General features: G+C 45.4%; 1 protein-coding gene across 1 annotated transcript; it reads left to right on the forward strand.

Annotated features, from left to right (window-relative positions):
* The first annotated feature begins 2,461 nt into the window (after window positions 1-2,461).
* Window positions 2,462-3,477, forward strand: LOC146755154 (rho GTPase-activating protein 32-like). Its single transcript, XM_085526416.1, has 2 exons — window positions 2,462-2,701; window positions 3,021-3,477. Exons 1-2 carry the CDS (start codon window positions 2,536-2,538, stop codon window positions 3,449-3,451), a joined length of 597 nt encoding a protein of 198 aa, XP_085382542.1. The 5' UTR covers window positions 2,462-2,535; the 3' UTR covers window positions 3,452-3,477.
* Window positions 3,478-16,995: the final 13,518 nt, after the last annotated feature.

Here is a 16,995-nt window from a genome sequence, read left to right on the forward strand (position 1 = left end):
TGTCATAAGCGGCTGGAATGAGGGGAGGAGCGGTGCGTTCTGTGTTCCTTTGTGGGTGAGCTAGTGGTCGGAGTGGTTGGTTGTCTTGTTGGTCTTGTGCCTTTTGTGCCGTTAGTTAGTTAGTTTTGTTAGTTAGTTAGTTTTGTTAGTTAGTTAGTGTTGTTAGTTAGTGTTGTTAGTTAGTTACTGTTGTTAGTTAGTTACTGTTGTTAGTTAGTGCCGTTAGTTAGTTAGTTCCGTTAGTTAGTTAGTGCCTTTAGTTAGTTAGTGCTGTTAGTTAGTTAGTGCCTTTAGTTAGTGGCTTTAGTTAGTATCTTTAGTGCTTTTTCTTCTCACCGTCGTGTGCAGCAGCTTGTAGGTAAGCTGAGCTGACGTGCGATGGATGGGTGGGCAGTGAGGTGTTGAGAACTGCTGGCTGTTTGAGCTCACAGCACCGTATTGCTTACTCTTGACCATCAGACGTAATTTTCCCCGGTACACACGTTCCAAAGGGGGTATCAGTAAAGTTGGCACCTGTCCCGTGCTTCTTCCATTGTCTTTGCTCAGTAGTGGAAGCATTGTAAAGTTGCTGGGCGGACAGGCATCACGTAGCCTGAGACTCAGCATGTCTTGCAGCAAGTGGGTGGGACAGTTGTGCTGTGTGTGTTATTCCATGACTGTCTTAGCCCTGCTCACTGACCTGCTCTTTCTCTCTCCTCTCCTCACCCTCCGCCCACTGCCTCGGTGCAGCTTTTGCTCTCATTTCATCCGAGCAAAGCGACAAGGAACTGCTGCAGATAGCTTGAGGTGATCTCACTGCCAGGTACGTGCCATGTTTTGTCCCCCGCATGGTTTTGCCGCAGGGTATGCGCGGGTAGCTCTGAAGAAGTCTGTCCATACTGTGCTGTGTGAATAGAGAAAACAGAAGTGTGTTTCTGCTCTGTTCCAGCTGTTCACACTTGCTGTGATGGGTGCTGCGTGCAGTGGGATCAGCCGTGAGCCTGAGTTGGCGGCGACGGAGGTACAGTATGAAGCTCTGGCCAGTCTTTTTTCCCTGTGTTGAGCCATTAGAAGGAGCTGCAGGTGTACTCTCCTGCAGGAAAGAATGGGCCAAAAAGGGCCTGGCCACCTGTCTGTGCCAGTGCCATTGCTGATTAGTCTGGGTAGAGAGAGATGCATCTTTGCATGGCCTGGCAATGCACGCCAGAAAGGGAAATAACTGTGATGAGACGTGCAGCTCCTTCTGAAGTGCTCCTGATAAGGACGGAGCGCATTTGCTGCAGCTTTCTTTGCAGATGTGCTCCTCACCTTGAAATCCTCCTGGTTTGTCCTCATCTCCTGACCACGGCCTGTGCTCTGTTTTGCAGGCTGATAACATGCGGGAGCCGCAGCTGGTGCGTGCTATGTCATCTTTAAACGTACCAGCGATTGCGGCAGCCCATGTTATTAGGAGCCACGTCGCCCAGGGGCCGGATGAGCTCTCTCTGGAGGTAAGCAGTTCCAGGCGTTCCTTGTTGTTGTGCACAGAATTAGTATAGAGTGTGAACGCCTTGGGAATACTCTCATATTTTGTGTCGTAGAAGAAGGCTTTTGTTTTAGCTGTGCTGAAGCTGGGATTGATGTTTCAATCTTTTGCAGGTTGGAGACATCGTGTGCATTGTTGATATGCCACCAAAGGAGATGAGCCCCTTTTGGAGAGGCAAGCGTGGCTTTGAGGTAGGAACACATTTTTGACTAGAGAGCACAGCTTCAGTAGAGTCGGGAATCTCCGGTTGGAGCTGCTCTGCCTGCACAGGATGGCTGCTGGATGCAAACAGTTGCCCTGTGTCGGTGTCAGAGGACCTTCCCTTTGGCTCTGGGCTTGGGCTAATGCCCACCTGTCTTTTTGTTCTTATTACAGGTTGGTTTTTTCCCTGGTGAGTGCGTGGAACTCATCAGGGGAAAACTGCCCGAGTCCATCCTACATTCATTGCCAAAGCCAGGTGCGTATTTTACATTTGACAATGCGGGTTAGTAAAATGGGGTCTGAACGTGGCTTTCAGGGGGTTCATTAATGCCCGAGTTGAGCAAGCTTAGAAAGAGAACTGCATTAAGCTCCTTGGGCACCTCCAGGGATGGGGAAAATCCGTTCTTGTGTGTCCTTGTTGGGAACATGCTTTCTGTTGTTACGTGTTCTGTTGAATGTGTTGCACTCGGCCTCGTCCAACCAAGCCAGGGCTGAAATGAACTTGTTTTTTTGTTTTATTGCGCAGAGCCAAAGAAACGGGGCAAGTTCATCTCCTGCCTTCGTTCCCTGTTGAAGGCCTGCCCCAGGAGAGCGAAGCAGCCTGAGCCTCCAACATTCTCGGGATCCATGACCCTGCTTGACATCGTTGAGAGGTATTTAGCCAACAGGACTTGAGGGCTGAGCTGTAGGAATGGAAGCATCCTCTGCTGTTTGAAACAGAGCGCTTTTCTAAGCTGTGTTTCAGCAGAAACCAGGCATTGCCCGGAACAGGCAACTATTGGCAAGGGTTCGGTGCAGCTCTTCCCTCACCCTGCACCACGACTGACAGCATGCTCTGTTTTCTCTGCAGAATGAGTTCTCCCAGTAAGAGGGCAGAGTCAGCAGCTTGCAGTTGGCGTTCCTGCTTCTGCCTGGGCAAACCATCCCCTGTGGCCAAACTCCAACTGCAGAGCAGTGCCAGGGAGCCCTCTGAAGCTGAAGTCGTGGTCCTGGCAGGTAAGCATGCAAATCCAGCTTTCAAATCACTGCTTGTCAGCAACACAGGTAGAATTCATGCTTTCAGTGGGCTTGTACATCCTTCTGGCATTCAAGCCTGTTCCTGACATCTTCAGTTGACCCCTGTCTTTCCCAAATGAGTCTCTTGTCAACACAAGAGCTGGACCTGCACGAGGATCACTTTCAAGACAGTGACACTGTTGCTAGAAGCCTATTTGCTTCTGCCCACCATCACTGCATAGCCAAATGTCAAGAACCTGTTTCATGATTCATCTTGTGAAACTTTGACACTAACTGCTGTGCGTCTACTCCTTCCTAGGTGACCCGAGCCCTTGTATATCTCCAAGACGCCAGGCATGTTACGATGCAGCATCCTGTGATTCCATCAATGAAGAACTGTTACTAAGCACAGGATGCTGCAGTTCAGATGAAAGCCTTCCGTATAACATCAGTTATAAAGGGAAGAATGCCATCATCGTTGAAGCTCTCGTTCATCCCATACCTGTTGAAGCTGCTGACCTGAGCCTGCCAGACTCCTCAGGCACCAGCCTGAACCGAGTGCCTTTCGAGGACAGCCCAGCCCAAGCACAGCACGAGTGCCCCGACAGCAGCACAACCATGCAGGCTCAGGTCAGCATTACAGAGGAGAAGCCAAACATCTTGGAGGGGGAGGTAGAATCAGGCCAAGAGTCCCAGGCTCCGGGCAACAGCACGACTTCTGAGACACTCTCGTCAGACAACAGAGAATGAGTCCCATCTTTCCTCCAGACCTCACACCCCCTCCTTTTTCCTATTGAATAAAGGCACGCTCGTGCTCAATCAACGCCTTGACTGAATTCTGAGTTTTCATTCGCAGAGATTGGGATGAGTACAAGAAACAGCAAGACAGCTCAGCTTGCAACGCTCTGGCTGTGGGGTGCGTGCAGGGACACTGTAACCATACAGGGAAAGGCTTCCACTGCTTCCTCAAGCTGTAGTCCAGCCCTGCTACTGCTCTGTGGCACAAAGCCCTGAGGGATGTTCCATATTGTTAACCTAAGTGAAGCCAGCTTCATGCACTGTGTTTTGTTGTTGCTGGGTGAGAGGGGGATGCACGTTGGTGAGAAGATGAGCATTGCTGGATCTGCCATGAGTGTCCCTTCTGCCTCTAAGAATATGTCCTAAGTAGGATGTGAACACTGCTGGCACTTCCTCATTGCACGTGCTTGGAGGATCTTCAGTTCTTGCACATTCAGGATGTCTGTCAGTGACTACGAGGAAATTCTCAAGTACTAGGAATTCCATGAAACAGTTGGAACGGGTAAGTGTCATCTTTGTACAGAAACAGCACGCCTAACAGTCTGTCTCACCACTCTAGAATTAATCTGAGAATAGATTAACAGCTCTTGTCAGTTCTCTAAGTCAGGTTTCATTTGTATAAATTTGAAATTCGTTTTTTAAACCAGTTGGAAATTGTAATGTTATATTAGAGAAGAATTCACACTCAACTTTAAGCATCTGTGTTTTGATTTGTAGGTGGTTTTGCCAAGGTAAAACTCGGGCGGCATCTTCTTACTGGTGAAAAAGTTGCACTAAAAATCATGGAGAAAGTTACTGTAGGGGTAAGCCAAAAGGCATTTAAATATGATAATATCTTCTGTTGGAGTTGTGGAGTTCTCAAGAACACGGGGGCAGGTGGGATGGTACATACGAATGCAGCCTACTGGTCCCATTGCCTTTTGAAAGATGCTGTAGAGCTGGAAAAAGTTTAACAGAGCACCACAAATCTTGTTGCTGGTTGTTCAGAGGGCAGAATTCTCTGGCTTTAAAATGGAGGAAGTTATTACATCATTACATTACATTACATTATTGTTACATTATTACAGCAACTTTACCAAAATGCCAATGAAAATGCTGAATGTTTTACTTTTCATTTTTCACAGCTCTGTTTCAGAATTTCTATGGGAGTGATGTCAGTCATTGCTGAGTTGATGTTGAATTGTGTACTGTCCCATATGTGCTTGTTCTGTTCCACAGCAGTCAGATGTGGTACCTGGTATGTCACAGTAGTTAGCGATTTCATCGCTTGCTTTTATGGTCTCTTAAGGATGACTTGCCTCATGCTAAAACAGAAATTGATGCCATGAAGAACTGAAGTCATCAACATGTTTGCCCATTGGATCACGTAAGAGAGACATCAAAGAAATATTTATAGTCATAGAGGTACGAAATAGTTTCTGCTTTCTGTGCTGTCTTTCTTACTTATCTTTCTCTGATACTCTCTAAATGCATTTTCAGATAACCTTATCTTACAGGGAAGCTGTTTGATTGCATTGTTTCTAAGGACCGCCTTTTGGAAGAGGAAGCTCCAGTCTTTTTTTGACAGACTGTTTCAGCAATTGCTTCTGTTCACAGTCAGGGTTATGCCCAGAGACCTCAAACCAGTGAGCCTGAACTGCAGTCAGTCTTCCATAAATAATAATGAATGTGTTTTTATTTTTCTGTTGGCAGAGAGAGTTACAGTACTCCACTCCATTCCAGTGGATTGCAGGAGAGAACTGAAGGGGGGAGAAGTAACACAAAGTAGAACTCATGGGTTGAGATAGAATTATGTACTGAGATAGAGAAAAGGATAATAGTTATGATGAATGCAAAAGCAATTGCTCACCACCTACCAATCAGTGTCCAGTTAGCCTCCTAGTAGTGGAAGAGATTTACATGAAGTTATACCCCCTTCAAAACTCCTTCCACAATATGTCATATAGTATGGAATATCCTTTGGCCAGTTTAAGTCAGCTGTCCTAGTTCTGTTCCTTCTCACTTCCTTGGGCTCTCAGCTGAGATTGACTGTGGCTCTGTACAACGCTGCCTGGCAGCAACTGTAAGCATCACTGCGCTATCTCCATTGTTTCTCTAGAATGAAAACGTAGTATTATATCAGACACTGAAGAAGATAATTCAGTCCCAGCTGAAACTCAGATAATAACTTGTGCTTAGGATTCTTTCCCTACAGGAAATGTTAGATATTTATTGCTATGTGGTACTGTGTTCTGTAGCTGAGCTGGATTTTGTTATCCTTGAAGAAGTATCTTCCTCTGAAAGGGGAGTAAAACATGATGCTCCTAATGAGCGGAGCAGAGACACAGATCTGATCTGAGTGTTGGTTTCACATTTTTGTGATGCTCTTTGCTGCAGTTTGTATCTCGAGAGAAGCCCTTGTGGTGTCAGTCTGTTGTGTAACCTGCTCTAGTTTTGTGCCTCAAGGAAGAGTGATCCTTTAAACAAATGGTGGCTGTACAGAGGGTATGGGGTGAGATGCATTCCTCTGGCCCCATCCAATGGATTTTCTGTCACAAAGATCATTCTCCCCAGCTTCTCTTCTCTGAGTGGGAGCTTCAGCCCCCTGAACAGGCTGGAGGTCATCCATAGAACTTGCTTCAGAGTTTGTTTCAGGTTGTTATCCTTCCTGGCCAAAAACCAGATACAGTATTGTAGATGTGGTGCAATGAGTGTTGAAGCAGGAATGACTTGTCCTGGTCTGGTTGTGCTGCTTTTTAATGCAGCTGATGATCTTGTTGTACTTCTTTTCTGTCAGAGCACACTGCTGGCTTGCATTCAGCCTGTGGTCTCTCACCACTTGTCCTCCTAGTCCCCAGGTCCTTTCCAACAGATACAAGCTAGTATTTCCCACCTGGGATATTGGAAGATGGGAACTTGCCAGCAGTCAGTGAAGATCTCTGAGACAGCGAGAGCGAGCGAGCTTTGAGTAGACTGGGAACCACTGTCCACAGCAGGAAAGAAGAGAAGAGAAAAGATGTTTCCTTGGGCATTTGGGTGGAAATCATTCCTGACTGCTTTCTCATCCACCGGGAAAATCTGCTGATTGACAATTTGAAGCTGATAGACTTTGGACTCTGTGCAAAGCCAGAGGTAAGAGGATGTGTTAAATCAAATACAATGTGCCCCCAAGTAATGCATGTTTGACCACCGTATGCAACAGGGGCTTGTCCAAACAAACTCCTTAAAATCAAGCTGTTTCTGTGGCTGACATGTCATTGCATCTTGTTTGGATTGGCCTGAACTGTATGAGAGTGGTTAACAGATTGCTCAGAAGCACAGGTAGATAATTTTCTCTAGCTAGACTCCCTGTTTTCATAGTCTAAGCTGTAGATAATCTTGTAGGTATATCACCTGTCTTATGCAAGGGTCTGTAATAGGAGCATGGGGTTGGTGTGCCTAAGGAACCCTCTAAGGAACTGCATGTAGGATGAGATTGTGGATAGAATAAAATGACTTTTGCAGGTGACGTACAAATCCTGTGATTGCATATGCTTGAACTGAATTGTTTCTTGATCTTCAAACTGATTTCCAGAAGCCTTTATTAACATGTAAGATGGGTGCTGGTAAGAAAGAATGGGAAGACTGCCTTACTGATTCCAAGAGAATTACTTATCCTCAAATGATTTTTCCTGGCCAAAGTTAGAGCCTCTCACAGGTAATCGAGACCAACAGGCTGTTGTTGCACAATCAACAGGCACAATCTAGATGATCAGCTGAGGAAAATAAAGCATCATGCCAAGGGTACTAGATAAGTGAGCAGCTTGAGATCTGCACATTTATGTGATACTCATGGTCTTAGACAATATTTGTTTAGTGAGGTCACATTGAATGAAAACAAAATCTAAGATTAATGAAAATATACAAAGGAGAAGAAGCCTCTGAGGCTTCTGAAGTGTTATGACCAGAAGACATAAACTCTGTTTTTGAAAGAGCAATTTGCTCTGTTAATTATCCATCATTTTTGTGCAGTCTGTTTTGTCAGACTTGTCTTTAGCTTCCAAGTTGTATGTGAAGACTTGTTTGCACTGTAATGCACAATGTACGAAAAATTGAGAGATGAAAATGTGAAGAATTTTTCTATCTTTGATTTCATGTCTGGAATTTTGGAACCCACTGCTTGCAGTTGTTAATCTGTCCAAACTGGTCTGGTTTGCAATGCCCTCATACTTCTTGAAAAGCTCTGCTGTTAAAGGCAGAACAATTCCTACAAGTGCCATGGCCCCACTGTTGTTCTAATTCTTGTTTCTTTGTTTTCCACACGCTGCTTTTCAAGCCTCCTTTTTCTTTACAGTCCAAGTGAGAATTGCACTGTGAGGTGTCTGAACCTTGTTGTGCCTCTACATAAAGAGAACAGCAGCAAAGCCTGACAGGTGACTGTGCTGACAGCTCTCGTAGCCAGTAACATGTAACTGTGCTAAATCCCTTGTGATGGCTTTGATTTAATTTTTGCCAGTGAAATCCTTGTAAAAGGAACTGCAGCAGTGTGATGAGCTAAGGTGAAGATGCTGGTTTTAGTAGTGCTCAAAGCTGAGTGGAAGGGCAATTGAATGAGGGTTATATGCTTTCTGTGGACAATAAGGTTGTGGTGCTGTTGGGGTGGGTCCAGAGGAGGGGCCACTGTGATGATCAGAGGGTTGGAGCAGCTCTCCTATGAGGAAAGGCTGGATTGTGGCTCTGGGCAGCCTGGTCTGGTGGTTGGCGACCCTGCACATAGCAGGGGGTTGGAACTGGATGATCTTTGAGATCCTTTTCAACCCAGGCCATTCTATGGCTGTACAGTTCCATACTGGAACAAATATAAAATGCTAACTATGTAAAACATGGAGTCAAACCTGTGTGATTTGTCCACACCAGGAGGTGATTAGAAAACAATTTTTTAAGCTACGAAGCTGCTTGCATGAAAGGAAAAGAAAATAAAACTACAAGAAAAAGGGAAAACCTTTCTTCCTGAAAATAGGAAGAATAATGGACCTGACATGAAATTTGGGTGAAGCTGCCTGATTTTATGAAGCTATTCCCATTATTTTCTTGGTGCTGTGTTTCCCAAATGAGTGGTTTCTGGCTGTGCTGCAGCACCAGTCTGCATGTGAACATCAACTCTATTCACCATCTGGGAAGATTAGGACTTCCCTTCTCCCACCAGCACCACTGAATTACAGTTACTCAGTGGTTAAACAAAGGAATCCTTAAAGAAGGGTTACAGCTGTCGTGTTATCTGAAGTGCTTGGGGCATTCTGATGCTATTAAGCTCTATGTATTAACAAGTTCAAAAAGAAAAGGTAGGCATCTGATTGTTGTGCCAGTTTCTAAGTGATTTGGAAAGCTGTACCACCCAACCACTCCTTCTGTTGATGGAGGTGACAAAGCTCAGTTTAATTTCTGACTGCTGTTTAAATCCTGAAGCTGGAGCTGGTTCCTGGAGCAGAAAAAGCTCGGAAGCTGTCCCTCCTACAAGCAGGCACCTCTGAGCAAAATATGACATCTCGATTTCTGATGGTAAGGTCAGGAGATCTGATTCCAGCGTCTAGCTTTCAGCTTCATGCTATGTTAGTGGGACCTTTGGCATCTAGCACTGACCAACAGCAACTGACAGGCTGGTAACAGTGCACCCCAAAACAGTTATGTGTCTATTTATGTTATGAGGGAAAATTGCATTGCATTGAGATTTCCTATTTTTACACTTTGCAGATCTAACTCGATGTTGGAAGGATCCTGTACGCCATGTTCACACCATTTTCCATGAGCTGGATGAGTCTGTTGTTGGCATTTTAATACCATTGACCAGGCAGGCAATATGTATGGAGTATTTGGCTCTCTCTACAGTCATGAATGTTTGAGTATCTTCAACATGTGGCTCATTGCTTCCATCTCAGGCTGCCCAGAGAAGCTGTGGATGCCTGTCCTTGGTGTTGAAGGCGAGGTTGGATGGGTGATGGGCAGCCTGAGCTGGTTAGTGGGCAGCCAGCCCATGGCAGGGTGTTTAGAACTGGATGATCTTGAAGGTTTCTTCCAACCCAAGCCCTCCCGTGATCCTATGATTCTGTGATTTCACTCAGGTTTATTAAGATGAGTTCTCCTAAATGCGCTGTTCTCCATATGATTATAATTGGAGTCTAGATGGATGACTTAAACCAGACACCAAACTTTCTGATGGCCAAAATGAAATGAAATCAATCCTTTACTGTTTCAGTAGTCTGTAACTAGAGCCCATCAGGTAATTCCCAGCCTCCTGCCTGTATCAGTGGCTGCACACAGTGAAAAAGTCTGATGGGATTTTAACCTCTAAAATGTTCCAAAGCAACCAGAGGGTGAATATATTCACTATGCAAATACCTGCAGGAATAAGCTTGTCATGTATGTCCTCAGGTACCACAGTAGTTAATGGTGGGACTCAGTAGGTCATGCTGAAAGTTGAGTCTGCTGATCTTGAAGGTCTTTTCCAGCCTACATGACCTTATGCTAATATTTCTGTATTTATTTCTGTTCAGCTCCCAGAAAACCTCCCACCCAGCCCCCAGCTGACCCCGTGGTGAAAAATAAAACAGAAACCTCAGTGACGCTGGCATGGTCCCCTCCGAAGATGCAACCCCCATTCCAATCGATGGCTACATTGTGGAAGGCAATAAACTAACTGGCTTCACCTGGGTGAGGTGCCACGAGTCTCATGTCCCCGTCCCAGAGTTCACGGTGAGCAATCTGTCTGAAGAGGCTGATGATCAGTTCCGAGTGTCTGCAGTCAATACGCATGGACAGAGCCCGTCTCTGGAATTCCCAGGGAGCGTGCACCTTGGTAAGCACAAAAACCCCAATGGAAATGGGTCAGTGTGAGCTGAGCAGCTGTGTTGGTTCCCTAAAGATGTTTCATTTGACTTTAAGGATAGTAGTGCATTAACACACCAAAGGCTTTCCTTTATTACTAGTTCTCCTGTCAACCTCCAGCTACCACTAAAGTGATACAAGTTCTGTTTCTGTGAGAGAGACATGAATATACTTATCTTTTGATATCTCACATGTGCAAGAGGCAGAACTTTCTGTAACAGATCTTAAGCATAGAAGTGCTTCTTCCAGCACTCATGCAAAGGGAGAAGTAGAAATGTACCTATGATTTAATCTTCCATCTCTAAATGAGATACCAGACTTGCATCTAAAGAGCATTAAGACATCCATGTTGTTCTTCCTCAGAACCAGTCCTGGCTGTGAAATCCCCCCTAACAACTGGTGAAGCTGTACCTGGAGGGGATGCCATGTTTACTACTGATCTTACAACAATGTGTTGCAGCACTTGGTACCTCAGTGGTAAAGTCTTACAGGAAAGCGAGACCTGCATCATCAAGAGAACCCAAACTACTCACAGCCTAATCATAAAGAACATCACCAAGAATGGTGGTGGAGCAGAAGTGAAATTTGTTGCCGAAAATGTTGATGTCAGCACCAAGATGAGAGTGAGAGGTATTTGCTTTGATCCTTCTCCTTTCCTCTTCCAGTCAAGGCATAGTTGCTGTGATCTGATGATTAGAACTGGGGCTGCAGGCATTCACTGCCTGTACCAAATACCTGAAATTGCATCCCATGGACTGACGTGAGTCCTGGTAATGACCTAAACATGATAGCACTGAGTGTAGGGTAAGCCAGTCTACCCAGCTGCTTGGTATCTGAACCAGATTGCTTCATGCCAGTTGATGAATGTCTGCAGTTCACAGGTATTGGCCAGTGCATTCAGTCAGCAGGTTTACCACTGCATCACCATAGAGCAGTACTTTCAGCTCCAGGTTCAGACAGCCTTTCTGATTGCACTGGAATAATTTAGAAGTAGGGGAGCAATCATTCCAATAATATCTCTATCAATCAGCTTTGCATGACCAAATAGAACAAATAAACATTCATGATGGGAGGACCTGTTTGTCATTGGGTGGAAACCTCTGCAGAAGCATGTTTAGAGCATTCTTAATCAGTAGAAGGAGATGTTTGGTTGATTTTTACTTAGTAAATCCGGCAAGAACACCAAATGAAATATCTTGAATTGCTCAGCAGTGACACAATGATGAGTGCAGGAACAGAAGGTGATACTTTTTCAGAGATGTTGCAGCAAACATTGACCACGTTAGCCTGATATCAATTGAACTAACGAGGCCTTTGCTCCTGACAGGTGCTGCAGTGAGATTTACCAATAAGAGCAAAGATGTAGAAAAGATCTCCGCTCGGCTGCGTGAGGAAGCCAAACTGCAGGCTGAGCTTTCAGACACAGGCGCTACTGTGGAGTGGATGAAGGATGGGAAGGAGCTCAAGGCCAGTGAAAAATATGAACTGCACATTGTGGGGAAGAAACACACCCTGAAAATTCACAACGTCTCAATGGATGATGCTGTAAGTTGTCAGTGCATCTGTGAGGGGGATAAAATGCATGAGTTTGCATGATGAGGCTCTTCATCATCTTTTGCTGGCTTGTCACCCTTGTTGATCCATGGAGAAACAAGAAAGGCCTAGAGTAGTGTATGCACTTTGGCATTGGAGAGCTTACTTAATTGCTTCTTCTCAAAGAACAAACTCCAGAGAGTCATGGAGACATCTCCAAACAGAATTGAATAATGGGACTAAATTGATGGAGAGCAGAACTTCCTGCCACGGCTTGTCAGCTAGTCTTAATTTTGCTTTTCTTCTCTCTGTCATGTTAGCATAATATTTCATACTGGCAGGTCTGCCCAAAGAATTAAATGAATTAGCTGATGGACGTTTCCATGTGCTTTGCACTGTAATGTGACTATCAAATGAGTAATCAATGCTGTTATTTTAAAATCTGTGTTGGCAAGCTGTAAGACAAACAGCTGCTGTTGGTAGCTTGGTTACTGCAGAATCAGCTTTTGTGTATCTCATAGATAGGGAAGAGACCCTTAAGGGTCAGCTAGTTGGACTCCCTTGCAATGAACAGGGGCACCGCAGCTCCATCAGGTGCTCTGAGCCCTGTCCATCCTGACTTTGAACATCCTCAGGCTCACAAATCTTATACCTATGCCACACACTCGCAGTATTTCACCATTCAGCATCACCACTTGTATCTTCTCTTGCTGTAAATCAGAGCTAGCTGGTAAATCATCTGCTGTGCGGGTCAGCTGTGTCTCTCCCATGGGCATCACATGGCTGCTGGGAGGCTCTGAAGAGCTGCAGCCAGAGGTGTGTCACCCGCTGGGCCTCGTGCCCAAAGGAACCCACAGGAAAGTGTTGTTGCAGTTTGTCATGCACTGCACTGCCATGAGACTTGACGTGCCAGACATCCTCTGACACGTGAGCTCCTGCATCCAGGCAGGACATCTGAGACGTCTCCTTCAGCCTGACGTGGCTGCAGTTTCACACTGGTTTTACTAAGGAAGGAGAAGGCACGTGGATGAAACTCTTTTCCTGCTCTTCCTGGCATTAGCTCATAGTACAAGTAAAGCACTGTCAGGTCAAGCCTGGAGGAGTAATGCTTGTCACTGACCTGTTCCTGTTCAGGGTGGAGCTGGAGGGTAAAATAACACAAGAAATTGTCATTGAAATTCAATATCTGTGAAATTCAGCTGGCTGCATTCACAGAACCTGGCGTTAAGATCTGGTTTCTGGTTTATTTCTTGAACCTCTTTTCCATAACCCAGTCCTCATTTATGAACTGAAGCTCTACTGAAAGCCTTTTGCTGTGTATGCTCATGCTGCAGTGCAGCGCTTGTGACCTTTAACAGCACATTCACATTCCTCTGATCACAGGCTCCTTAAGGTTGATTAAGACCCTCTAGTCCAACTGCTCACCCATCACCACCATTATGCTCACCATCAGCAGGCTAAAAACTCAGAAGAGACGATAGATCAAGCACAACACTGGATTTGGGATGGCTAGAGATTCCTAAGATATTGAAGGGTTGCTTGCAGGTGGTGTTGGCTCAGGTATTCACCCTGCATCCCACCTCCCGTTCTGTTTGGTTGAGAATCATGCATTCTGCAATTTCACTTTGTAATTCAAAGACCCTTTCTTTATCTGTTGAAAAACTGATCTAAAACAAGCCAAGAAGACTCCATTGGAACTGGTGGATGCAGAACAAAGGCATCCCCAAAGGACAAGTTGCACTGTTTGATGAACATTATTGGATGAGAGTTAAGCTAAGATTTAAAAAGTTCTGGGGCTGTCTCTGAGCATCAAATACAGAGGAAGCCTGCATGATTCCCTGAGAATGGATACCTCCTACTTTGGTGCAGGGTGAAGGGAACACTAGCAGTAACTCCTATCACAAAATGTCACGTGGCTCAGACAAAAATGCCATCAAGAGGGCTTAATTAGGAGCAACAAATGGTCACAAGATGGTCTTAGGGCAGGGAAGTAATCTATCTATGTGATACTGATTGATGCTATTAGTTCTTAACAGCTTGACTCTAGAGGGGCTGTTCTTCTTTGGTCACCTAGTTTTAAAAGAATAGATGGCTCCTGTCTATTACAATTTTTAATGCATTATTTGTTCACTGATGCCATAAATGTGCCTGGCATAGCAATTGGCCTTGGTATATCCAGTGACTGAAAGCAACAGTTGTTGCTGTAAGAAATGCAATACTAAGCTTGGTCTGCCTGTAGCTGACAGCCATCAGCTTGCTCCTCAGGCAGGTTCTGTCTGGATGGAATGAAGGGCATGAAATACTGATGTGCTCATCAAACGCTGCTTGTTAGCTTAGAGACAAGGTGTTGAATAGGTTTGTTCATGCATTGAAAACACGTTACTTAGCTGCCTTCATTTTAGCTACAGAAGAACACATGCAGAATACAGAATTGATTAAAAGAAATAAGAACTGTCTGCATAGAACTTACTCTTTCCTTACACAGGAGAATCAAGCACACGTTTGTATGTGAGTATCTCCAGAGGTGAAACTCGATCACCCAAATGTAATGAGCAGAGACATTACAATCAGTTCTAACTGTATCTTCATGCTGTGCTGAATAAGCCTGAGTCAGGATGTAAACCACTTTCTCTTTTTTTCTTCAGATGAAGCCATTAATGTTGTCAACAAGCCCAAAATGACTCCAGAAATATCAGTCAGTCCTTCTGAAGACCTGGAGCTGGTGTGTGAGGTGTCAGCTGCAAGCGGAGCTGTCGTATGGAAGAAAGATCAAACAGAGGTGAAGCAGGACCAGAAGACAACCATCATCTCCCAGGGGACGCACCGCAACCTCATGGTCAAAAATGTGACCCTGAAAGACCAATGGAGCTACAGCTGTGAAACAAAAGATGACAAAGCAACATTCCAAGTGAAAGTCAGAGGTCAGAAAATGCTTGGAATCCCAGAGATAAAGGAACGCTTCATTTGGTGTGTCTTGCATTTGGAGGATCAACTGACAGCCTCTCTGGTGCAAAACATTTTGGCTATAGGACTTTCTCTGTCATCTAGTATCATAGCAACACTTTTCTACATGTGATTTACATCCAGGAATGAATTACTGCAACAAAGGGGAGTACAGCTGCGAGGCTGCTGGCTAGAAACTCACCTTCAAGATTCATGTAACTGGTAGGAAACACATTTTGGTTGATATTCTTTGATTATTCCCTAGTCTGGCTGTGGAAATGTCTGTGTGAACGTGTCCTCTTTATTCTGCCATGAAACTGTTTTGAGAAGGATGAAAAGAAATGCTTACAAACGTGCAGCTAAAATGATTATTTGTTTTTAACAATATTTCATCCAGCTCTTCCCCTACAATTACTTTTATCATCAGCTGTCCATGGATGTCCAACTGTGATTTGTACAATGTGCAACACTGCTCTACCAGTTGATATTTCAACAGTATTATTTACACAGACATCCTTTTCTGCTCCAAATCCACACCAGCCATGGGAGAGGGAGTAGGTGAGCATCTTCCTCCATTAGCTTGATCTAAATCTGACAGCTTCATCCAATCCAGGGCTTCTCCAAGACCTTTGAAAATTCTGTTACTGTTGAGGAGACAGCAGGCTTCTGGGCTTAGGTTAGAATATGGTGCCCTGTTGATGGGTCCTGAGAGTGTCCAAGCCTTACATGGAGAAAACCATCACTGCTCTTAAGATGTTTTGCAAGCAGGTGAAACTTGATTGAAGTGTGGCAGTGATGCTTTCTGAGATCTCTGGCCCCTAGTTTTTCTAGGCTTTTTGTTTGCCTCTTAAGATACAGTGAGCTGCTCTTAATTGTGGCTGTGTCCTTTGCCACGAGCATACCTCTGAGCACACAGTTATTTTGAGCTCCTCTTCTTCCAGTGGCTCGGATGAGCAATTCTGAGAGATATGCAGAATGGGGATGGCTGTGCTGCTGCTTCCTTTTCTGTCTTAGCTGTGGTTTTCCCTTGCAGGGCACAGTTCTCTGCCTGGGCCCAAGTCTGTGTGGGTCTCTTCATCCACAAAGCTGCTCACCGTGCAGGCGGCACAGGCTGAGAGGAGAGGCCAGAGCAGCTCTCCTGTTGCAACACGGAGCAGCAAGATACAAGTGGAGGAAGGGCCTGCAGCTGTACTGAGGAACTTCAACGCAATCATTGATTTTCCATCTGAAAGATAAAGAAAGAGGAATTCCCTTTCCAGCCCCTACCATCATTGTTCGGATGATTTTTATTGGTTTATTTTTTGTCCATTATATCTTTGAGGATTCAACTAACACACAGTTGCCCTATGGCCTCAGTGGAGCCACACAAGGTGCCTTTCCTTCCTGGTTGGGCAGGCAGTCACAAGATGCAGAAAGCCACGCTGGCGTCTATCCTGTTCTGTGCTGGCTGTACATGGAAATCTTGGGGTTTTCCAGATTTCAGGGCCATGTGCCTGAAACCAATTGTGCTTCTCCTGTAAGCAGAGCTGTTGGTCAGACTTGCTGGCACTAGAAATTAAAGGTGGCAGTGAGCTGAGGCCGAGGAGGTGTTAACGTAAGAGTCAGGGATGCTTTTGAGCTTCCCTTATAACTGTACGGTTCCTCAGAAAGCAGTTACGCCTGCCAGCTCGTTTCCTGTCCGGCTGTGGAGCCTTTGCTCACATGCTCCGAATCTTGCTTGAAATCATTGAGAGGAATGTAGCCAGTAGGACTTGAGGGCTGAGCTGTAGGAATGGAAGCATCCTCTGCTGTTTGAAACAGAGGGTGTTTCTAGGCTGTGTTTCAGCAGAAAGCAGGCAGTGGCGGGAACAGGCAACTATTGGCAAGGGCTTGGTGCAGCTCTTCCCTCACCCTGCACCACGACTGACAGCATGCTCTGTTTTCTCTCCAGACTGAGTTCTCCCAGTAAGAGGGCAGAGTCACCAGCTGGCAGTTGGCGTTCCTGCTTCTGCCTGGGCAAACCATCCCCTGTGGCCAAACACCAACTGCAGAGCAGTGCCAGGGAGCCCTCTGAAGCAGAAGTCTTGGTCCTGGCAGGTAAGGGTGCAAATCCAGCTTTCAAAACACTGCTTGTCAGCAACACAGGTAGAATTCATGCTTTCAGTGGGCTTGTACCTCCTTCTGGCATTCAAGCCCGTGCC

This window comes from Coturnix japonica, chromosome 36 (genome assembly GCF_054131305.1).
Source record: "Coturnix japonica strain WE chromosome 36, WE-NBRP24, whole genome shotgun sequence".
Lineage (NCBI taxonomy): Eukaryota > Metazoa > Chordata > Aves > Galliformes > Phasianidae > Coturnix > Coturnix japonica.